The 25288-nt window shown below is 47.2% G+C and overlaps 1 protein-coding gene across 2 annotated transcripts in view; it reads left to right on the top strand.

Moving 5' to 3' along the window:
* The window catches only part of LOC144179471 (homeobox protein engrailed-2-A-like), a 159989-nt gene extending 135887 nt beyond the window's left edge, over positions 1–24102 (top strand). For both annotated transcript variants that reach the window (XM_077707840.1, XM_077707841.1), the window contains one exon: positions 21751–24102. In XM_077707840.1, coding sequence (XP_077563966.1) covers positions 21751–22079 — 329 coding nt within the window. In that variant the 3' untranslated portion in view covers positions 22080–24102. The remainder of the gene's footprint in view (positions 1–21750) is intronic.
* Positions 24103–25288: the final 1186 nt, after the last annotated feature.

Below are 25288 nucleotides of genomic sequence, written 5' to 3' on the forward strand. Positions count from 1 at the left end.
TGTCGGTATACACCGAGGTCATATGCCAGCACCATTTTAACACAGCCTTGATATATGACCCGCAGTGATACCAACAATTGGAAAGCAAAAACCACCGCAGCAGTGCGGTCCCTGACAGTTCCCAACAGCTGCCTATAAGAGCACAGTTCTATATAAAAGTTGGTCTGAGGCACCTAGAGCGGCACACCCTCTTTGGCTTCACCCGCAGAATCCTGTGCTGGGTTTCAGCTGCATATAAAAGAAACAATATACTTGCATTAAAATACGCACGAAACAAACTATTATGACTCATACACTGATTTTCAATATACTATACCACTTTATTGGGTGTTAGTAAGCATTTCAGATATGGATGGCTGTCTATTTTAAAGTGCACAAGAAATAACCAACGTACAAGTAATAAATACCATAACGATAACACTAGGCTTCAAGTGGCATTTTCACATATTCTCCTTTACTCAAAAACATGGGTAATAAAGACGGTTTTACTGGCAACTGCGTCACAAATAAATAGACTTGTGTGTCTACCGCGGCACTGACACAGACATTCCACAACAGTGAGCTTCAAGTATGCTGTCTTATCAATAAAACAAGGTAATTTAAAGGCGGAAGTACCCATTGCACTTGCCTTACCATGTTTACGCATAATTGTTTGGGAAAATGAAGTGTGCTATTAAATTGTAGGGAAAGGCCTAAATACAAGCCATACACGGCTGTATTACCACAAACCTACAACAGTGCAGTGCAAGAGTTTGGAAAAGAACGCTCGAGCCAAGATTAACGATAAAACATTTCGACACGAGAAGTCACATGTGGCAGTATTCCACAATTAAAACATGAATATTAAAGATAGTACAGTTTCCTGACACCAGACGTGAGTAACAACAAGCTATTTGTAGCCAAAACAGACTTTATGAGCGTCCTGAAAAGGCCTTCGACCTAAGGCACGTTACTTGGCCAAACAATTTGTAGTTTTGGCAATAATTCAGCCCAAGAAATCCCATAAAAGCCAGCGTGAATCTTATATAACATTGCAAACCAGGTAGCGGGGAGCTTGTTACACATATTAAAATTTAACAAGCAGACTACTTATATACACGTCATCAATTAAAGCGGGAACAAGTCAGACATCCTTAAGAACCAAACAAACCAGCGTTGAAAGGCACAGGTGACCAGTTTTACAAAGCAGACTTGAAAGCATTCTTTCCAGCCTCCACATTTTACCTGAAGTAAAATTCACAGTTGCGTGCTATAAAAACCCTCCTGTCTCGCTGTCAGTGTAATTGTGAACAAAGCCCTGGTTCGGCCAAGCACACACACTACGAAAATTTATCAATGAAGGCGGAAGCCGTCTGCGTAAATAAGCACTGCCACTTTTGCATCTGCAGCAGCACTGCCATGAAAAAAAATCTCATGGGCTACATTTGAGTAATAAGGACGTTACATTGCGGTGCAATTAACTACATCCACACTCACTGCAGATTCAAAGGCAGCCTGCTAATTGTGTCAATGATGAAAAATCGTAAAGCACAGCACGACTTCAGCGTTCAGTTGACATACAACTTGCATGTGGCTGTAACGTAATCCTCTTCATCAGACCTGACTCCCTTCATGCCTTTTACCTCACCTCCTCCATGCCTTTCAAGAGATACTTTAACCTCTACCAATCATTTAAAACCCCAAGTAGAGCTCGGTGTTGTACACGTTCCTCTAAAACAGTAACGAAAGCTCGTTCCTCGCTCCTTCCCAATTTTGAAATGAGTTCCCGTTACAAGTTCCTTTATTGCGAAAGGAACGCGTTGCAGTTAAATTTCGAACATTGGAACGTGTCGTTACTATAACGTTACATTTCACTTTTTAAATTAAAATATGGTGTCGGATCCGTGAGGCGAAATAAAGAGACAAATTTAAAACTCTTATTGAACAACGCGTATTATACGTAAATAGTTCCTCCAAAAAGGAACTATCCAAATAGTTCCTTTATTATAGTTCCTCCAAAAAGGAACTAGTTCCAGGAACGCCGTTCCTTCGTTCTGTACAACACTGGTAGAGCTTCCCACTTCAAGTATTTCAACAGAGACTCCAACTTAAGTGACACCAGGCCACTGTCAAATTTCTCATTCTTAACAAGAACTCCCTGCAAAAGTCCCAAGAACTCTCCAAAGGCACATAACCATAAGAACATGATGACACGAAGAAAAAGATGACATATGCGGCGAAGAGGATGACCACATCCTGAAGTGACAATGCAGACGACAAATCCGTGATGTGTTTCTTGCAGACAATATTGATGCCGGCATTCCCTTTTCTCAGAATAACCAGGCCTCGAGAAGTCTTACTGCTCACCTCATGTTCCTTTAAGGAAACACGTAATTTTTTACATCGTTGGTTTAAATGAGTGAGTTGCTTAGGCCCTTTTATAACACAGTAATTGATTTAAAATCAGTTATTTCTTGGGTTTTTTACTGGGAGTGCTGCTAAAAGTGAAAGTGCGGGAAATAATATCAGCACAGACAATAAATGAAATTGCCCTGATTCTGGAAAGTATCCTCCTTTGATGCCTCGGTATCCTGAATAAAAGGTTTTTTATCCTTGAGAGGTTTCGTTTATTAATCAAATAATATTCATATAATCAGCTTTCAGCATTATATTTTACACACCTCACTGCAAAAAATGTTCTCTGTACTGTAAACGTGCTCTATAGAATGCTATAGTGAGGCTGCCTTAAAGGAGCCATGAAGACAAAATATAAGTTGGGTTTATTAGAAAGACTGCTTAGTCCCGACAACAATGATACCAATATCATCGCAATCCCCGAACAAATAACGGAGATATTAAAGAAAACGTGTGCAGCAGTCGCGACACGTCACGGAACCTTGTTTGTGCGATTGGCGGCCGCATAACTGACCTATCGCGAAGACACATGACTGGACGTCTGTAATGGGGCCTCTAGTTCCATTTGACCGCATCACTTGAATGCTAACGTGCAGTTAAAGCACTGAAAATTATGTTTTATTGTTGGCCCGTACGACGTCATTCTTGCTCATAACACGTCCCTGTGGCGCAAAATTTGAAAGTTTTTAAATACTTCTGGCTTTTTTTTCGTTAAAAAACATCTTTTGTGGCTGTAATGGAGCTGAGTGAGATACTGAATCCTAGTTTTTTCAAATTAAACGAAGTTGTATTTTCTCTTCGTGGCTCCTTTTATATAACTTATAGCTTAAAGAAATAAATGACCAGTCATAGGAAATCATAAATATCGCACTGTGGCAGAAATTTTTACGGGGTTATTTCCACCTAAAATATTTCCCTCTCGATATGTATTACCTCTATGGTGACGTAGTGGTATGAGCCAGAAGTTGAGCTGACTAATAATGAACTAGGCTGTTGCACAATTTTCATATAAATCACAACTGTAGCACATTTTATTGCAGACGTCAATTTCAGTGTTCTAAACAATTCCCTTCAAGAAAGAATTTCCACTTATTTAGCCACCTATCGGAATCCAATGTAAGCATTACTCATGCTACACCTGTATTTGGGAGTATTATTGGTACAACGGGAGTATTAAAAGCGGGAAATTTAAATCTTCAGTTGCCACCGTATTGTTGCAGCAGCAACCACGGTGGGCGTGTGCGCGGTGTTGTCCTATCACCGCAATAACTCTCAAGGTGTAAAAGCTAAATATTTACAAAACTTAAATACAAATTAGTGGTCTTTTTGACCACTGTTGGAGCATCCGTAATAGGCGGAATGTGAACACAATGGCCAATATTGGCGTTCACAATAACTTCTTGACAGTGAGATTTTATTAGAAGGAACACTACCAGAAATGGAGTCCCACAAAAACAAAATGCCAGCTCACCCAACCAACCACAACGAAAATTCCATTGAGTTCTCAATGTGTAAACTCAATGAACGTTAAGTTTCTGATGATTTTCCGTTGAATCAATGAGAACTCAATGAAACGTCAACAGAAATTCAGAAACCATTTTTGTAAGGGCACGGCCCTGTCGATATCAGCTTCCTAATCACTGCTTAGCACAAGAAAGCTAGCACTCCGCACAGTACACACTTGAATGGCAGGAAGAAACGACGTACAAAGCGCCTGCTTCTGCCGATGCCTCCAACGGCTCTAACTACGTTTTACCGCCAAATTGCTCAAGCGAGCGCCATGAAAAAATAAACAAAAGAAGCGCGAGTCGCGGCAACATGCAGCAGTGCACCTGACGACTCCATTGTGGATGTGTATCTGTGTGATTAGGAGAGGCGCGAGATCTGCCCTAGCGTGATTTTTCCGGTTTACACGCATGCATGCAATTTCGCATCACGCGTAAAAGAGAGCGAACGGGCGTTTTCCCGACCCGCTTCACACGTATATGGAAGAAAACCATGCACGCGTATTTTGAGTCACGTGGTGCTCAAAACGAAGTTTACGGCGCCAAGGAGCGTGTTTCACGCCTACTATGTGTGAAAGATTTTAGAGTGTACCCTGAAGTACTGCCGGGAAGCCGGCTGCGCAGCGCCCCCTGGGAAGCGCGGGAGCCCCTATTATTCAAGCAGATTATGCAGATGTTTGACGCCTGTTTTAATGCATTCTATGCTGCCGTGTTTCGTGAGGGTGCATGTGGGCCCAACGGGAGCCTCTTCTACTTCACGCAATTTGTGCAAGACGTTGCTTCGGCGGAACTCTGGACGTAGGCATAGGGTTTCATACTAATATATACTAGAGGGAAATCTGGCGCCACTGTCTATGGGAGCCGCGCTTCAGCGAGCGTTAAGTCATGTACCCGGCAGGGACGTTCCATTTGTCCTTGGCATGGCTCATGAACAGGCTGAAATGTTCGCTCTGGCTGCAAAAAAAGCAACAATATTACCGTAGATGGCTCATAAAATTTGTTTTGTTATTATAAAGTTGAACCTCCAAAATGTCAGTAGTTTTTTAGATACTTAATGTACGATGAACCAGAAAAAATATAACTTTTATTGTGGACTTTGGCTTCGAGGCAAAAAGAAGCCGTACGCCTAGCTAAGCCAAGCAGGCGAGCAACGTCGCTAGCAGCAATGGCGCCGCCCACGGCGGCCCGCGACTGCAGCGACATATTTCCCTCTAGTATATATTAGTATGTAACTGTATGGACGTAGGGACACGACCAATTTCCGAGCGCCGCCTTTCGTCCGCTGCAGCGCTGGCCAGCACGTGTTACGTCAACTGATATCACATTAGCGGAGGCTGTGATAACGCTGTACAAACCGGACCACGCTCGTACGGAAAAGTGTCGTCGAAGCGGTGCACCAAGGGAAACAAACGACCATTTCGACTCGAAACGCCTGCTGCAGACGGCTTGCGTCGACAGTCCTTCAGCGCGCAAGAAGTCACGCCGCCGAATTCGCACTCGCAGTTTCATCGACGGAGGAGAGCTCGGCTGTGCAAACAAGCGACCGCAAGATGTCGCCGATAGACGCGCAGGTGGCAAAAGAAGGAAGAGCACTCACGCCGGAGCCGTTCGGCAAGCGGACGGGACAGGGCGTCCGATTTTTCCTACTTGTTCGGCAATATTTACGAGGGCGCCGGAAGCGATCGTTCGGAAGAGCGCTGTCAAAGACCTGCCGAGAGGGCCACACACGCCGGTCACGCCTGGGAGCGGCACCACCTCGGTCGCCCCATTGGCTGCCGCCGCGCCGTGGGCGGAGCACAGCGCCCCACCTGTGGACGCGATGCGGGAGAGGGAGTCGGAAGACGACACCCGAGCCGCGGCCGGGGAGCGCAAAATAAAAGCGTGCCGAGGGCGCATTTGTAATTCCATCGGCTTCGCGCATCAGGCGCTCGTTCGATTGAATTCGGCTCTCCCTTGTTTGCGAGGCACTCACGAGACGGTTAAGCGTGTTACTGCCCCGCGGGGCGTACGCCGCATTTCGTGGGCACGCTGGCCGAGTGGGACCACGCGCCTGCGCTGCGCTGGGCTTGCAAGCCTGATTGGGCCTTCAGAAGAGCACTCCTCACGAGTCAAGAAGGATCTGAGGTAAATAAAAATCTTACACCTCAAACCAGACACTCAACACAGAAGTATAAACAGGGCACGGTCCACCACAAAGAATATATTTCTTTGTAATGGACGCAATCGTCGAAGAACGCGTCGTGGACGGAGCAAGCAGTTCAGGCGATGTTTTCAATCTGCCCAAAACAAATCTGAACAAATGTAAACAGCCTATATCTACCGCAGTAAATTTTTATGCACATCAATGCCTGTTTGTTTCTCATTGTGCCCTTTACAGGTGCCGCAGTTCTTTTTTTTTGTATTTTTTTTTGTTAACGCCGCAGAAACTAGTGCAAGCTTAAAGGAGCCATGAAGAGAAAATGCAAGTTGGTTTTATTCGAAAGATTTCGTGTTTTATAGTGCCCCCAGCGCTTGTCCGGATACAAACGGTGCTTTATTCACTGAGAAATTAAACAATTTAGGTTAAAATTTTGATTTTCCCGCTCAATCGTGCGTTATCGTGGTCCCAAGTGACATCACTGGAACCGACCGCTCTGCAGCCTAGAGTACCTTCATTCACGCATCCGCCGTACAGGGTAGAGACACGTATACGCTGGCGCCGCCATTTTCGGTTGCTCGCTCGCCGCCGAAGCAAGTCAATGTGTCAAAACCGCGCTAAAATTATCGCCGCAACGCGGTTTACTGAAGAAGTTTGAATCATATTGTCTGTTTCGCGTTGCTAGGTCTCGTGGGAAACGGAAAGAATAACGCGTTGAGCCCGTTGGCCCAATTGCGGCGGCACGGGACCGTTCAAAGGTTGTCTCCACCCTGTACAGCGGTGTTGGTTTGTTCCCGCGTTTCTTTACGTTCCGTAACCTAGATGGCGCCACCATACCGTGGCAAGCGTTTGGTTTGTTTTTGCCCGCATTTAAACCTGGCTTGTTTTTGTTCTGGGAGAAAATATTCGTTCCCTGAAACAATGCTCGCTCGACAAATGGGGTCACGTAAGACACCGTTGCTTGCGTCAATCGGCCAGTGTCGTCTGAGACAACCCCAAGCCCCGTAGTGCTGTGCAGCTAAACAAGCATGCTGTGCGCAGTACGAACAGCAGAACGCATCAGCACTTCTATGTTTACATGTGCATTCGTAACTTCCACTGTTTGTCCCATCATTCTTATTGCTTTGTAAAGAATGTGCCCTAAATTTAAGCGCAAATCGCTCGTTCGTCTAGTTTGTAAGTTCTACCTAATTTGCGTCTGCTTCTGCCAGCCTCCGCCAATCGCAGAGCTTAGCTCATGTGACGACATAGGTTCTGTTGCGGGAAATGAGCTGGTGGGTCGCATGACCGTACCCGTTTTTCCTAATTATGTAGCTTATTTGAGCGAAGTTTACGTTAAAAGTGGTGTCAGTATGATTCTAACGAGACAATCTTTTGAATGAACCAAACTTGTGTTTTCTCTTCATGGCTCCTTTAAACAGCTTCACTGGAAATAAATTATGCCAATTCATATTGCTATAAACATCGTGAGGTGCAAAATACCCCCCGCTTGTAGAAAATGTTCAGTCCACATGTACAAAATGCCTCCAAGGTTGGAGGTCTCTTCACCTTTTTTCTTGGCGGTCTTTTCTTACACCCTTTTTCTTAGTTACGAACACCCTGATTCGTACTTTACACCCTTCTGGTGTTGGGTGTTGAAATTATGAACACCCTTTTTGAAGGGTGTTGAGCTGGCGGGGAAGATTTGTTTGGTATATAATAAAATTCAATCAGTTAGTGAACATAAAAACTACCTCGTGATTAAAAAGTTTTTGCAAATCCGCGTGTTGATTTGTATATTCTCACAGTAAAATCCATAGTTCCAAAATTAGCGCTAAAATGTCTGTTTTTTGCGACAAGCCCACCGACTCGATCGCGGGGCTTTCCTCTGCTGGATATAAAAGCAAGAAGTGTGCAAGAAGGGTGCACGACAGTTTATTGTGTAGCGAAGAAGCCGTCTAGAGGGTCAGTGGAAACACACCCGAGGTATCTCAGTCGTTTGGCGCATACTCGTGAAGTCACTTCACACGCACGGGCCGGCGACTGCGCGCTGGCGCATTCACGAACTGATGCGCGTAGCCATGGCTGCATGTGTAAGCGCTTGCCAGAATGACACGTTTGTCAAAAACACATGCGGGAAAGGAGCTGATAGCATGGAAGTCGCCAGCCGAACTTCTATTGACAACGGCCACTCACCGCAATGGTAGGCACGTGACGCCTTCAGGCTGCACACAGCTCAGCCGCTCAGAATCAGCGGCAACCTAGGCAGTGTTTTGACGCCCGCTCGAAACCGTGGAGACACGGCTTGCTTCGGTCATACGGCTTGCTTCGGTTTGCTTCTGGGCAATAGCAATCGAAACTGATGATTTTCACGAAGTTGTACGTAATTAACAATCGCACGCTCAAACATGTGAAGTGCAGTTTCGGTATGGCCGGTATTCTACTCTGTAAAAAGACTTCACGTATTATTTTTTTTAAAATCCCACGCTGACCACCAAATGGCACGTTTGATTCTTTCTAAATGGGCTAAAATCCGCAAACCAAAACTAAGTCAGATCAAACTGCACTGCCAAAAACATCCCGGCAACTTGCCCCTATTAAAAACATGGCAAGAAAATATAGTTGAGACAAGGCCCATCAAACGTGTACGCAGATCGCAGTCCGTATTTCAAATGATTTATATCTTGCTGTGCCACGCATCAAAGTGAGCCACATTCATTTGACCAATGAGATTTCGCTTTTGGCGTGACTGTTCGGGCTGTTCTGTGAGTGTTTCCATATGATTTTTCTGTTTTCCGCTTTTGCGAGCTATCTTATTATGAGTTCAGGCAGCACTTAAGAGATCGGCGAAAGCTCTGGCGCCAGACGTCCACGACAAAGTGAACCGAAGTGAACGAAATAAAACTGCGAGGTTGTGACTCTACCATTTCCTCTCGTCTGCCTCGTCCTTACGGAGTAAATCTGGTTATTATAATTGTTATTACTCCCATAATTACCATTTAGGTACCTAACAAATTGGCGCCGCTTACAAGCCATGGCGAATCCGCCTTTCTGTGAGTACGAGCCATTTCATTAAGGTGAAGGCTTCTTCTTGTGAAACGTTTTGGAAATTTATGGCAAGGCAACGAAGTGCTTGATGAGTGTCTTCAGGCGTTCCCAATAAAGTGTCCTACAGAACAAGTCGTAACATGCTGCCAAGACGACTCGCCAGTTTGTTTTACTCTTCTTGAAGCCTTGTTTATCGCCTCTTATGCTTAAAACTCCATCGTGCCATTGTTGAAAGTCTGTTGCAATAGTTTTCATAAGAATGCCGCACCAACTTGAGCCAAATCCGAACTTATCCTAATATTGCTCAAATTCTCCGCATAATGGCCCTTTTTCCAGTAGCGATCTGCGCATGCGCGGACTGCTGCTCCGCCATTCTTGGCAGGCGCCTCGGGTAAAATAAACAAAAGGGCGCCCCTCAGTTCTCTGCCTAGGGAGCGGCTGCAGGTTTTCTTTTTTTCTCTCTCTTTCGACACCTCGTGGTGGGTTCGTACGTGCACACAATAATGGCTTTCTAAAAAAAGGGGCAAAGACGTTTGAGGCTGAGCACATGGCTTCCATTGAGGGGGTAACGATAATGAAAAAAAAAACCAGAAAAGGGGCGCTTCGAACACTGAAGATTAGTTACGAGAACGTGCCCCTGCTTTCATGACATTCATGTGAAAGGTAGGGGTGACGGGTGAGTGCGGGAGAGACTGCAGGGCCAGGATATTTTGTGGACGAGTTCTCCGAAAGCTTAAAGGGACAGACAACCGATTTTTGTCGCGTATACGTTCTCTAGCTCATACGAAAGCCAGCGTGTTATATAGCCCGGTAACCACAAGCAATTTCTAAACAGATCGGCGGAAATAGTTTTAATTTGGCAGCAAACTTTCTGAAATCGGAAGGGTGGCGGTTCGTCGTGTCGAAACTTGGCACTACAATGTGTCCCTGTCACGTGACCTGCAAACCTAGCAGCTCTGGAACTGCTAAAATGTTTATTTACGTATTGAAAACCTTTTGACACAAGTATTTATGCAAGGTTAAATTGTATATGTATTTCTAAACATTATTTTGAAAATTCTAAAGACACGCCGCCCGCCTCCGCTCAACGCCGCCGCTGGGTTGCTCTCAGTGTGGCTAACTGAGCCACCATGCCCAGAATCAACGGCAGCGTTCAATAAACAGACCCAGCGAAGGAGCTTTGACGATCTTGTCTGAGTCAGGGGCGTTTGTTCTGCCAAAATATTTGATTTCAGTCTCCAAATACGCCAACGGCAGCTTAAAAAAAAAAAAAAAAAAAAACGTTGCGCTCGGGGAGAATTGAACTTCCCGCCTCCACAACGTGAAGCCAGATTCTACCTATATCGTCTATCCCAACAGATGGCGCATTCGTGCCCAATAGACCGTTAACGTTAATAAACACATAACGGAACAGGAAAGCCTGCACTTCAAACTTTTTTTTCTTTGGACAAGTTTTTAAATATAGATTTTCATTTCGCATACAGACAAAAGTATGTTGCCCAGCTGCTCTATGTCATGGTTGCCAGCATCATTTTTGAGAGGCATACATACGGATCGCAGATCAAAAAATTTCGATTTAAAAAGTTCTAGGGCATTATCAGCAAAACCGTTTCTCGTCAAGGTGCTTTAAGTGATGCCCTTTCATTTGGGATAGAGAATATATACTCGACAAAAATCGGTTGTCTGTCCCTTTAACTTTGTTGGGGGCGTGCCTTACTGCCATTTTTAGTTCGCCGTGGTGGCCGCTAGAGGGACCGGTACTGGAAAAAGGTCCATTGTTAATTTCTTGTCGCCATAAAGTTCTCCTATAGATGACATGTAAAACACGTCATTTAATAGCGTTGACAGCATTGCATTTAGGTCCGCTAGCCAACTTTCGTTTTTTTTTTCTTAAATACACCTAGGGTGGATTTAACTCATTAAAAAAAAAAAAAGACGCCTCAAATAGCTATCAAGCCCAGGATGGCGGCGCTGTGGAATGTGTGCGACAAGAGGAGAGGTGGCGTGGGGAAGGGGGGGGCTATGGCGCGAAAAATTCCGGGGCCCCCGGGCCACCCCCCTGGGTACGTTCCTGGTCCTGTAGGTATAGTTGTCGAAACTGTCTGGTGGAGGGTTATATTGTTGTTGTTTGTAATAACAAACCTGTGAAAGTAAAACGGAAATATATCGTGTCCAGCAATAACATTGGATGTGTGGGAAAGTGGGCCGGAATTTTGTGACCATTTTTTGATCGATTGGTATGTGTAACTTTTATTTCCTTCTTGATGCCACTCAACGTTCCAGTGTTTTGTTGCGTTAATATTGATAGCTGTTTTTGATAAATTGTCCATGTTTTCGCCAGTCCATGTTTTCGCCATCGCTCGTGCGTCGTAGCAACACCGCTATCGAGGCCAACATGGCCACTGGGACCTTTAACCCTTTCAGCCCTGGATTTTTTATTTCAAGCGCTAATTGTTTTTATGCATTTTCTCGTACAGCTTTGGACATCAGAAGCACAGAAATGAAAAATTACGCTAATAGTGCAAGTATTTATTAATTTACAGGCACGTTAATTAATTATGTCATTAAGCAATTAAAATTTTTTTTTGTAAAAAAAGTGTCTTTTTCCTTTTTTTCAGAAAGCCTATGATACCCTGATCTTACAGAAAAAATATCAAGCTGGTAATCCAAGTATTTACAGATTTATAGACATTTTGACGAACCGGAATTTCCGTTTCCTTACCCGCGCGGTCGTCATATCCTGTGTCCACTCAAGCTTCGTCTTTTTCATATCGTCCAGCCTCGCGAAATCGCAACAATGGTGGTGTCTATCGCAAGACGCGTCCTTGAACAACCCTCAGCCTGAAAACTAGCAGTTTTGGTTTTGTGGTTAAGGCGCTAGAGGATATTATGTGTTGTGTCGTCAAATGACGACGCCAGGGCCGAAAGGGTTAATGTAAGTTACTGTTATTTTGTCATGGTTTAGATTTTATTTTGTTTATTATTTATTTATTTTTAAATGTATGCGGTTCTCGATTACTTGGATTGCTAATTGCTTTTAGGATGGATATATGACATCAGCAAATCACTGTACGTTCCTTTCTCTGTATCTCGTTTGAAGGTTTGAAGATTTGAAGGGTTGCTTTTAAAATAACGATTCCGTCTGGCTCGAAGTTACTCCGGAAGTTTGTATTGCTTTGTTCCGATTATTTTGCCGGCTTAATCTAAAATTATGAAAGCTGCTCCTATAACTGTCAAGCCTGTCTGCGAAATCGGCTGAGTAAGATATGTGAAAGGTTTCTTACCAGCTGAATTCGGCTGCCGTGTATCCACCTCATTGCTTATTTGGTCTCGTGTGAAAACGCGGTCTTTCAAGGGGAACATTTTCCCGGCGATGAGTTCGTTAAATATTTCAATTTCTTTTTCGATCGTTAAGTGAATTGGTGGGACATTTGGTGCGATGTACAAGGGCGAGTGGAACAGTCTGTTAAATGCTTCAGGCTTGTTCTTTGAAAATTTCTCTTTGTTTCGATCTCTTTACGAACTGTTTCCGATACCAAATTTGAGTGGCGTAAACGGTAATCCTTTCTATAACTCTGATATATTTTTTGTAGATGTTTGCTGGTTAGCTCCCAGTTGGAGGCTGTGAATTTTCCTAGAGGCAGTTTATTGTTTGGTTTACTCTTTTCTTTATATATTTAATACGAAAACTGTGCTTGTTGTCGATACGGATGCCGCTATATTTGCGATGTTCTTTTCCCCTGAGCTTCTCCTCCAAGCCGCAGCAGCGCTGAGGATCTGACCCCGGGCATCCTCAACCGACCAACTCAGCCTCCGATGCAAAAACTGCACATTTATTTACAGCCCCGCGGGCGGCTAAGAAGCAGCGCTCGGGCGCAGCCCGAAGACGACGGGCCGAGAGCTCCGGCGCCCGGACCGCGTCTGTCTGTCTTCATCTTCCGTTCATCTTGCCGCTCAGGGCCAGGGCGAGTGCCCCTGTGGTGGCCGTTAGGACATCCGGTGCGAGCAGGCGCCGCGCGACACGTTCTTTCCATTTCCGCGCTGCTCTTCCCAGGGCCCGCGCCAGTTAGTGCGTCGAAGAGCCCGACAGATGCCTGATATTTTGCTTGATTTACAGCATTTATGATTTCTATTTCCGAGTTTGATGAGGGGGGGTCTTGTCAGCTATTACAGTTTTATTTTGTTGTATTAAACGTAAGTTGTTTGTCTATTACGCAGTCTTCTACTAATTTGAGCGCTTGGGTTGCCTTTTGCTCAATGTTATCTCTTGAGTTCCATTTTCTTACTAAGGTTATGTCGTCAGCAAAAGTCTGGATATATACATCGCAAATTTGATGTTTAGGAGCTCTAAAGTGGTGATGTTCCAAAATAATGGACTTGAAGGTGACCCTGCGGAGAACCTGACTTAACATCTAATTAAAATCTTCATGTTATAGGAATTTTATGATTGTTAAAAATCATGAGCATTATTGATCAGATTACTTGGGCAGCCTGATGTGTTGAGAAAGTTTACGACGACAGATGTTTTGATACAGGTAAATGCATTGTTTATATCTAAAGAAATGACAATACATACCGCTTTATCTGATCTCGCTTGAGCGATTTTCTTTTGTAGCGTGAGCTACACTGGCCGAGGTTGAGCAGTTTCGCGTGGCTCCTGGAGAGTCGTGCTGCGCATGCGCGAGGAGCAGTGACGTCACACGGCGCACAGAACGTTGCTCGGTGCCGGGCGTCTTTCACACACCTCACGCGCCCAGCGTCTTCGCCGACCTCCGTTTCGCACGTGGCGGCATGGTCCACTTGATGACCGTGCGACGGGTGGCCGGGTGTGGAACCGATGGCTCGTGGGCCCAGCAACACCGGCGTGCGCCTGTGGAACCAGCTTAGCTCTGGGGCGATTGGTGACGCTGCGCGGAAGCCGCTTGATAAATATGCATGCGTCACATAACGCGTATACTGTGTGAAGCAGCAGTATCAGGAAAGCTAAGAATAACCAGCTGAACCTTAGCTCACGCTACGTATATCCTGGCACAGCCGACCTAAGCCTCTGCTAATTTTTTGGTCGCTGCTATTTCTACAATTCTACAGTCGTTAACACAATATTTCACCACACTATCATCCCCTTCCTCGCTGGTGGAACCTTATTTTCACGTTGATAGGTCATTCTAGCGATCGGTGCGGTGTTCATTCTTGCGCGCAGGTAACGCCATCCATCGGCCCCTCGCCGCATCACGCGTGCTCGAGCACGTTCATTTGCTGCCGTCGATGATCCGGTCGGCGCTCTGCATCGCGATGCAGACTCCGTCGCCTCTTTCAAAATCACATTGGATGACAATTCCTAGCAGAATTTTTCACCAGACTATCATCCACTCTCTTGCATGCCTACCTTGCTTTTCGCGACGGCCTTGATTCTGTACGGCAGCGAAGAGCAATTGCTGCCGGGGCATGCGTGGTTCGAGCCGTTTCGTAGGCCGTACGGGCATGCACGACCGGCGAGTGTGCGGAGCGCTTCCACGAGCAGAAAACGCTTCATGCTTTTCAGCTTGCTGTAGTTCTTGTTAAAATCTGTCGTCATAGCCAAAATGTTGATTGGGAAACCAAGAGCGCTGCGGTCCGACAAATTTTTCTAATCCGTTTATAATAAGGGATCAGGAACTGGAGGTACCTCGCATTTTTTTGAGCCAGTCGCTCCGCGTATGAAGCTCAGAGCACCCGACCACACGGCCGGCACCGGCTATTGGTGAAGGCAGTGTACGTGGGCTCGGGTAGGAAATCTCTGGTATCCAGGAGTCGCTTTAGGGAATCTCTAAAAAAACGTGGTAACATTGCGGTTAAAGATCGACGGTAAGCAACTCTAGACAATGATGATTAAGAAATTGCAGATTACACGCTTGCTTAATTCGGAACTTTGCCCAGAAAACTAGGACACAGCGAAGCGGCGGCGCACGTCGCTGTCCGTCTTCCGAATATGACGCTACTTCCGGTCGGAGCCGCTGGGTTTCTCGCTTTTCCGGCGATGCGGGAGGGAGAAGTGGGCGGGGCGTAGGGTCAACTTTATCGACCAATACCGCTGTCCCCAAGCTAAAATTGCCGAAAAAACGTTTACAGGCATAACCTGACGAATGTAATGTAGAGTTTTACCCGGTTTTACAAGCGGTTAAGCATGCCTTTAACGCCGAGAAATTGCCCGCAAAATTATGCGGCGAAGCCCCCTGCCTGCATTTGAGGACGCCTCAATTGGCCCCATCCCCCTGCAGGGTCGGCTGCCGCCCTTCGAGAAGCACCGGGGCACAACTGCCCGCCACTTGCGAAAGATTGTGCGCCAATGGAAAGGGTGGCAAGGCGGGTACTTGGCATTGCATTTCGGGGAGAGGGTGTCACTCTTAAAAGCAGAAAAAACTAGACAACCAGGAATGCTAACAATAACCAGCTGAACCTTAGCTCACGCTCCGTGTATTCTGGCGTAGCCGAGCTAAGCCACGCTAGTTTTTTTTAACTCGGTTAAAGCGACAGAAGCCGAAGTGTTGAGTGAATCCAAATTGTTTTGTGCTAGGGATCTTTTACGTTGTTAAGTTTCCGGTGATGGTTTCACCGGTGCGTGCCTTTTACTGCAGTGCATTGACTTCACTTTGCTGCGAGGCTTGAATGCCGAATATTCGAGCGAACACTACATCAGACCTTGTCAAAGGGAGTTTTTAGGCGCACTTCTGATATGCCCTGAAGTGATTCCCTCGTTCGCGGTGCATAAATTCCCTTTTCAGGCTGTGGAGGCATGTCGCCCACTGCTTACTGTTCGAAAGCAAGAACAACGCCCCTTTGTATGCGCTTCATTTGTGCGGCCGACAACACAGCAAAGTCTTTCGCCGGCAATAGGGCAGCCGAGGCTCGTCTGACTCCGAACAGAGGACGCGTGGGCAAAGAAAGAATGACGAAGCAGGCGTGCCCGTCGTTTTAGCGCTGTTCGAAGTATGCAACCTACAAACTATAGTTCGGCTTTCTTTGCGTATACAGATCCCCAGGTGGTCTACATTGATCCGCGCCTTCTCGTGGCCTAGGGAGCGCAAAACCCCGTCATATTTTCCGTATATTCACCACCGCAAAGCATCCTAGAACGCGCCACTCACCGGAAGTCTTCGGTTAGTGTCCTCCTGTTACAGAAGGGCGCTACAAGAGCGCTATTCCGTTTACCTGAAGCGCGGCTGCCGCCGCCGCATGCATCGGGGCTGTCGGGCGAGCTCCACCCTGGCGAAGAAGCGGAGGCTCCCCGTGGGAAAGAAGCGGCCGGGTGGCGCTTATCGGCTCGCGCCCAGCGCTGCAGCAAATGGCCCGGTAATGGCCGCTCCGGGTGGCAAGTCCGGGCTGGGGCCGCGTGTCCCGCGATGGCCGCTCGCGCACTCGGAGGCCGAGCTGCAGGCCGTCGCGGAATGAGGCCTAAAGTGGCCTCGTCGGGGGCAGTGCGAGGACGGAGTCTGCAGTCGTTGCTTGTGTATATATAATATGCTCTCGGCACAGCGACAGCAGGGATGAGCACCTGGGAGCCCTCAGCAATATTCGTCTTCCTTTCTTTCATTTATCATATTTTCAAGTTGACGTAGACTGGACCACACTGCCGTGAGAAGAACACAAGGGCAGGAAGTGCCCCGTGAGCCTTATGGTTTTCTTTAAGCGGCCAACACGAGCGCGTTCCGAAGCGGTGCTTCTTCACCGAAACACGGAGAGCCAGGCTGCACGCAGGGCCACGAGATGGCGCTGAGCAAAAGTGGCGGGAAAACCGGAGCCTGTTTCACCGTGCTACGTGCAGAGAGGCATGCGAGCAGCTTTCCGAAGTGCGAAGCATTTTTACGCCTACTTTGACGGCTTTCTTCGTCGCTGAGGAATACGCAGCCTCTATGAAGGTTCGAAGAACATGCTACTCCAAACAGATCTGGATATTAGAGCGCGATAAGAAAGACGCCACATAAGAAGCAACGAGGGAGAACTGCTCGCGTGGACGGAACAATTTTTACAGCAGGAATGCGCAATCTTGCCAAACAGTGTGTTTTAGTGCATAAAGAACCACGCCGTAAACGTTACGTGATTCCTAACCCAATCGTTTTATTGCACAGCGCGTGTGCCCGCAGTTATGCCTTTGCAGGCATAACAATTATCATCGACATGATGAAGGCGTTAAATCTTTGAAGAGAGTGTTGTGTGATATATATATGGCATTTTTTCTCCACTTTCTTTCTTTCTTTCCAAATTCTTTATTTGTTTCAATGACTTACCACATCCTCCCCTTTGCTTTCCGAGGTTTTCTTGACTCCCAACTCTTATTTCTGTCCTATATATATATATATATATATATATATATATATATATATATATATATATATATATATATATATATATATATATATATATATATATATAGCGTATGAATAAAGTACGATGGGGCCGTAAAAATGTACGGTAAAAGAGAAGACTGAAGGGTAGTAACGAACTAACATGTGACATATATAGTAAGGAAATGAGGGGCTTGTTGAGGAAATACAGAAAGATAGGTCGGCAGTCTACAACGCCAAAGGAGGCATAGGGGTGTGGTTAGGATCTTTTTTTTTACTACGGTTAATGAAGTTAACATTTTTTTATAATATACGGAAGAAAGAAAGAAAGAAAAACACGCGCCCAGAGTGGGGACCGAACCCACACCTTTCGATTAGGTCTCGAATGCCTTACCAATTCGGCTATCTGGATGACTGTGTTCTCCTTCACTTTCTGGGCTATTTATATTTACTAGAAGTGTATCTGACGCTTGAGGGTGGTAGCCAGCGCCACTCTGACTGCACTGGGGGAAGGGGACCTTCTTTTCAAACCCCGGGGCGTGACTCGAACGTCTACAGCCTGTCATGAGCGGGTAATTGGTGGGAAGCCCTCTTATGCTACCTAGGCATCAACGCTGCCAGAACCGAGACCCCCGCTAGGCTTTCGCAGAATAATATAGTAAGGAAATGAGGGGCTCGTTGAGGAAATACAGAAAGGTAGGTCGGCAGTCTACAACGCCAAAGGAGGCATAGGGGTGTGGTTAGGCTCTTTTTTTTTACACCCCTATGCCTCCTTTGGCGTTGTAGACTGCCGACCTATCTTTCTGTATATATATATATATATATATATATATATATATATATATAGATAGATAGATATATATTGTCGCGAAGCGGAGATCTCTTGATGTTTTCTGGTTGTTTTTTAGTTCTGTGCCGCCGCCGGGGCTCTTCCTCCCAAGTGTTTGTGTGAAAGCGCTTCGGACGCGGCTGGGCCCTGCCCCGTTTTTTCTAAGAAGCGCATGCGAAGTGTGTCTCTGCGACTGACCGAGAGAGAGAAAGAGAGAGACCGAGAGTCGACGGCTGTTGAGGAGAGCGAGCCGCCGTCTCGGCTTCTGTTAGCGCGGCCGCGGCGCCCCCTTCCCCCCCGTGGCGTGCGCGCTGGACGCGTTCGGGCTCCGTGTCTTCAGTGTTCTTCCGACGACCTTCCCTTTTCCCCTGTTTACTTTAGTGCGTTTTTTCTAACTACTTGCTCTACGCCCGTAATTCTCCAAGCGCGCGTTTTCGAGTCGAAACCTTGTGTCTGTGTTTTTGGTCCTTTTTACTTTGGCGGGGACATGTCTGATTGGAGCTAAGAAGCGTCTTCCTGATTGGCTGCGGGTGTGCCTTAGCCTTTTTCCACGCAGTCCGCACACGCTAGGATGCGCTTTGTCCCCCAATGCGTCCCCCCAAAGCAAATATAAAGCGGCCCCTCTGGCGATTGAGGGCGAGAGGGCGGCCTGCACCAGCTCACTTCAGAAACTCTGCCGCCCGTCGTCGTGCCCTCCCGCCGGGAGCCCTTCGCCCGCCAGCTATGTCCCGCTAAGTACCCTTAATCTTTTGACTGTCTTTTTCATCTATGTAATAAGTGTAATTGTTTCAAGTTTGTATGTGCTAATTGCATCAATGTTACAAGTAAAGTAAACAAGTTAACCTTTAAAACTTCTTCGACGCCTCGACCACTTCATTCCGATCGGCATGCAACAGTAGCGGCAGTATGCGACCAAAATACTCCGTTACAATATATACCACCTGGCTATAACCCCCAAGTACCGGAAACAAAAACTACCTTAACAATAAATACCCGACAAAGTGGTGGGGAAAGAGCCCCGCTGGGAACGTAGTGATCATCACACCAGACGCGTATTCTGGAGGTTGTGGGTTCGGATCCCAGCCGGCGGGCATTTTTTCACCACTTTCTTTCTGACTCAAACAATTCTTCATCTGTTTCTATGACCTACCGCATTCCCCCCTTTGCTTTCCGAGGTTTTCTTGACTGCCAACCCTTATTCTGTCTCTCTCTCTCTCTTTATATATATATATATATATATATACACAAGGAAAGAACTTCGAACAACGTAGAAACCACGATTGTTGCCTTGTTCGAAGTTTGCTTTTCTTGTGTTCTCTACCATATTCAAAGCTGTAAGCATAAATGTTTCTTGGACACCGGCAAATATGAAGAAACAAAAGACACTCGTCGAAAGTCGGGAGAGGAATGGTTTTAACGTTTCGGCCGAAGGACCGGCCTTCGTCAGAGTAATAGTATATGGCGGTTGTGATAAATCATAAAAAGGGGTTCGTTGCAAGATAACGTGAGGGCAGAAACGATGAAATTCAAGTAAAACAATCAAACTACAGTAAATCCGCCGTGCGGCAATCTGCTCACTAAAATTCAACATGACGATGGGTCCGACCCGTGCAGTACAGAGTCAGCAATGCCAAGCACGTACATGCACAAGAACAACAGGAGGGGGAAACGCGCAGTAGCATTGACTACGGTTACTGACGGCCACTCAGATTTCCTGCACTTCCTAAGCGAAAGTGCAGGAAAACTGTTGATAGTGTTGAATTTCAATATAAGAAACGATTCGCGAACTTCCATATCATGGTGCGTTGAATTTCGCTGGCAAAGCACGACTCAAGTATCGTGGCTTTGATATGGTCAAATGAGTGGCCCATCAATTGGCATGCTTTGACATTGGAAGGCGAGGGAGCTCGTACTGATGCGGGTTTTGTGCACATGGTTGAACATTTTCCTGAAAGCTGCTTTGGTTTCTCCCTGTATTTTTATAAATATCGCACTCAAGGAGATAAACCGTTTTCTCGCGTCGCAAGTATAGTTCCCAGTTATATTTCCGCTGAAATTTGATGCGGCGCAGCATGCGCTTATTGTAGTGGTCATTTGGCTGCAGAAGCAAAAACGCCCGTGTGTACGAGATTTCGGCGCACGTTAAAGATCCCCAGGTGGTCGAAATTAATCCGTAGGCCTCCACTACGGCGTGCCTCATTGCCTGCGTGGCGTCGGCGCGTTAAACCCTACAATCAATCAATCACTTGGTTGCAGACATTGCAACGCAGTTTAATGTGTTGCAAGGGGGGCAGCCAGTAGGCACTTCAGATTTCTTTTGGGTGGTATAAGCACGCCACGTAAATTGTGGGTTCTTATAGGTTACACGCCATGATTCTCGGAATATTGGTTTCAATCGCTCGCTCTGTAACAGCATGTTGTGGTGCTTTTTTAGAATGACATTTACATTTTGTACATGCACGGAAAAGGTACGAATTAGGTTCGAATGCCAGTAAGCCGGCTGCCTCATTTTGCAAAATAAAAGTGCTTTATGGTCATGGCTGTCATAACGCCTAAAGGCGCGGTCCATTATCTGAGGTGGGTATTTCTACTTAACTGAAGTACTTCGAAGCTGAGCACAATTGAAATTGAAATCACCTTGTTCGGAATGAATTATTTTAAATCGAAGGGCCTGACCATGGGGTATACTAGCTTTGCTGCGATTTACATGATGACTATTGAAATGAAGGCATTTCTGCTTGTCAGTAGGTTTTCTATAAAATTTTGTGGTTGGTTGACCATCATACGTCGTCAATATTACGAAGTTCATAGTTTGTTCCGAGTAGATATGGAAAAAATATAAATAGACTTGTGGATGAGCGTTATCAAAATTATCAATAAACGATAATTTACTGCCAAAACGTAAAGATATCTTCACGTACTGCGGTTTTAGTAGAGCGGTTTTGGGGAATGGCTGCCAGAAATTCATTTTCAAGTAAGCACATGAAGATATTAGCGTAAGTAGGGACCTCCAAATTAAGGGCATCAAAATGTTATTAATTTCGAGGTAATGAACGCCATCGAATTCGCTGTTGTTAAACTCTAGGAATGTCTTTAAAAGGGTGAAAAGGGCCAAAGGCCACCTGGCGGGCGTATTTTTCTCCATTTCCTTTCTATTTTTCAAACATTTCAAAAAAGTATATCCGTTTCCAGAATAATAAATGACCTACCGCATTTTCCACCTTGCCTTCATCGGCGTCCTCGACTGCCCACCCTGAGCCCCACGTGGATGCATACGTGCTGGCTCCACAGTGGGAGTTCCCGCTGCCCGGTGCTCGGGCACAACTCACCAGGAAGGCTCGTGATCGTGCTCTCTCACAGCCGCCCGTTGGCTCGTGAGCTGAGCACGCACGCTGCCACTTTGTCCTGCCACTTCTCACTGTGACGTGCCCCAATGTTTCTTGAGAAGGGAGGCAGGGGTCGCATCTCCTCGCTCCCGGAGGAGTGGCAGTGCATTTGCAGCCTGTCTGACACACCTGCTCTTCTGTCCCTGCGCAGGTCCCAGGTCGCGGCGCATGAAGAAGCGCGAGAAGAAGGCGGACGAGAAGCGACCGCGCACCGCCTTCACGGCCGACCAGCTGGCGCGGCTGAAGCAGGAGTTCCAGGAGAACCGCTACCTGACCGAGAAGCGGCGACAAGACCTGGCCCGCGAGCTGCGCCTCAACGAGTCCCAGATCAAGATCTGGTTCCAGAACAAGCGCGCCAAGATCAAGAAGGCCACGGGTCAGCGGAACCCGCTCGCGCTGCAGCTCATGGCGCAGGGGCTCTACAACCACGCCACCTCGTCCCAGCAGGGCGGCGACGACGACGACAACTCGTCCTCGTGACCCCCATGACGAGGACGTCGCCGCCGCCGCCGCCGCCACCGCCGGGACCAAGGGCCGGCAGCGCAGCTGGCCGAAGGGAGGCCAGGCCGCTTCGCGCACAGCCTGCTCCGCTCGGGCCGCTCACGAACCACGCCCGCTCTGGCCGCGCCCTGTGCCGTCGGTGCAGAGGTGCCTCGTGTCAGGACCGTTTCTCAGGGTCGCCAAAGGAAACCACGGCGGAGAAAGTAGAGTGGAAGCCGAGTAGTCATGTCGGACCATTCGTGAAGGATTTGGAGGCTACAAGTTATGACAGAAGGCAGTTCAGTATAAATAGGAAGTAAGGCACCAAAAGGTGAAACCATTGTATGGCTGGGACGAAAGAGCAAAGTATGGCAAACGTCTATGATACGAAGGTGTAACCGCTTTGTCGTCTTGGATTGTATAAAGCTGTGAAATACCCTATTCGTGGTGAGAGAGAGAGAGAGAGAGAGAGAAACAGTGAAAGCTGAAGAGCCCTATCTGTGATCACAGTTTTGATTTGTTAAATGGGTTTCGGCAGCTTCTAATATTTTCAGTATGGGACTAAGCGTCTCGCCAGCCGCGTAATTACAGGGATCGACATGATAGCGTATAGTTGCCAGTATAAGGGAAAGAAGGCCTACAGAACGAATACCTTTCTGGAAAGAATATCCCGCGGTGCTCGCGAAGAGTTCTCACGCATCTGCCGCACAGACTGGAGGCACCTAATGCGCCGTGTAGATGCCACAGCTTTTCCTGCAGGGCAGAAAGCAGGCTTTCGCAGTTTACATAGCAATTTTTCTGGAATGCTGGGAAGCGTAACAGGCTACGATGTCTTCGGCCGTAGATTATCTTTTGTGTGTCATTGTAGCCCCGAATTGCGTTCAAGAAATGTCTGTCAAGGTTACTGTGGTTTTGCGAATTCTCCGCTTAGGAGATTTGGCCATGAATCTGCAGCGCCAGAAGAGATATAAGCTGCATGGCCATAAGCAAAGCTGCACCGGTGCGCAGAGGACCCTGCCAGAGCGGACACAGCTGGTGTTCCCGTCTCAGTACGCCCTCTGTGTCCACAGGCAGCTGCACGCGAGCGCGACGTGGCTGAATACGAGACCTCCCAACCGCATGAACGCACCAGAAGAAATTTGAGCACATTCTGCAAGTGTCTCGAGCCCTTGAAAGCAGTGTTTAAACTTTGGCTTTGAGCTCCAGCGCTAGCGAGAAATATGACGTTGTCAACAACAGGTGCTTCGTTATCCGAGCACCAATTACTGTCCAGAAAGTCAGCGACAGGATCTCTGAGCCCCCCTCAAAGCACACGCAGCAATAGCCTACCACCAGTTCCTGCGCTTCCGAGGAGCGGATAAGTTCGCTTGCATTCACCCACAATCTGCATCCCTGGTGGTTCTTCCTGATGTTCTGAATGATGATGCGACGTTGCAGTGCAATTATGAAGAGAAGAAGAAGGATCCCGAGTCTCCCGCGCCACAGGGGATCACGACGGCGATGGGAACACCTGCACCTGCCCCGAACGAGACCCAGCACAGCACTGAGATGTTTGCGAGTGAATGGCCCCTATTCCCGTGTTTGTGAAGTGCACGTAGCTCATGAGGAGCACTGGAGCTGCCTGATCCGCGTGGCGATCGATCTGTGCGTGCAGTGTGCGCTGTCTTCAGCTCTGGAGGAGGACGTTTCGAAGACTACCAGCCCTTGGGACATGTGTGGCGACGAACTGTGCGCGCCCCGAGGATTGCGGCGCACGCGTGCCGGCGTGCGTGTAGTGCGTGCGCGCGCGCGTGTGTGTGTGTGTGTGTTAAATAGTCACCTGTACAGATACTCAAGACTCACTCGCGAAAGGTAACCGCCGGATACCTGTGCCGGCGGCTACGGGCTCTATTCTCCCTCATCTTGTGTACATAGTTGTCCGCTGTCCCTCACTGTCGTCTGGTCCTCGCACTGGTGGCAAGGACTCTGTCCTAGCTCACGAAAGAAAAAGAAAATACCGCGAACGCTATTGGAGAAAATACACTACCCACAGTTCTCAACCCCTGCCTGGTGTGTCTGCTTCGCGGCCTGCGGGCCATTCTCAGTGGCGTGTCGCGCACAGCCGGCGCCTCGCACACGACAGACGGAAGCAGGGCCGGATTAACGGGGGCTGCAGCCCCGGGCCCCCAGCTCTCGGCGGCCCCGCTCGATCATAAGAAAAAAAGATATCTTGAGTGTGCTCGCTGCCTGCATTGAAAGTTGAAGGTAGGAGCTTCAACCTCACCGTCACACCGAAGCTGACTAAACAGGGGGGGGGGGGCACACGTTATGGTTGACAACCTTCGAGTCCATTTCAATTTAATTTAGTTATTCCTACTCCTCTTCCTTGTTTTCCAGAGGTTTATGAGAAGTCGTCTTGGACCAAAATACGGGGGTACAGAGCTTGACCGGGCCTAAAAAGCCACATAAAAAAGGCCCCGAGCTCGGCTCCGGTCTTTTTCGGCACAGGTCGTTTCGGTAGCCTTTTCGGTACATGGACTTCTAAGTACGCGGACGTTTCGGCGCGCGCACGTTTCGGTATTAGAAAGGGTCAGGCATGCGAATGACGAAATAATGTCCGAAGAACATTGTAAATTGTTTAAGCCTGAGGGACGGTATATGTAATTATTGACAACTTAAGCAATGCCCTACGGGCTCATACACAGTTTCTGCCACAAATTTCAATGTATAGCGCTTGAGAAGGAAGTTCATTGCGATGACGACCCGTTTAATAAAGCTAGTGGATTAGTTGAATCGCATAAGCGTGATTGATACCGACTCGATATTTCTCGCTGAATAATCAGCGTACACTCTAAGCTGGGTAACCCTTAATAGAGGTATACATTTTCGAATTTTTGTAACCTATAATTTATAAGGTACAAATGTAACCTATATCTTCGTAACCTTTATATACGGATACACGTAAGGGTTACGCAGTTATGGGTTACTTTGCAGCTTTCAGCATGTATACCTTTATATAAGTTACATCTACCGCCGTCCAAGGCCACATAAATTGGAAGGTGTGATGTTGCGCGCCAGGCGCGCTTTCGCCGGCGCCGCTGTGGCGACACCCCGAAGGCGCCTTTCCCGCGTGGTGAACTAACATAGCGTTAGTGGAAGATATGTGCGACCATGCTGTCCATTGCGCCGTCTAAACTTTTGCGTCGGGTGTCTTTTCTTCGTCCCTTGAA

This window comes from Haemaphysalis longicornis, unplaced genomic scaffold, assembly GCF_048455015.1.
Source record: "Haemaphysalis longicornis isolate Haplotype H1 unplaced genomic scaffold, Haemaphysalis longicornis Haplotype H1 scaffold_4, whole genome shotgun sequence".
NCBI classification, from domain to species: Eukaryota; Metazoa; Arthropoda; class Arachnida; order Ixodida; family Ixodidae; genus Haemaphysalis; species Haemaphysalis longicornis.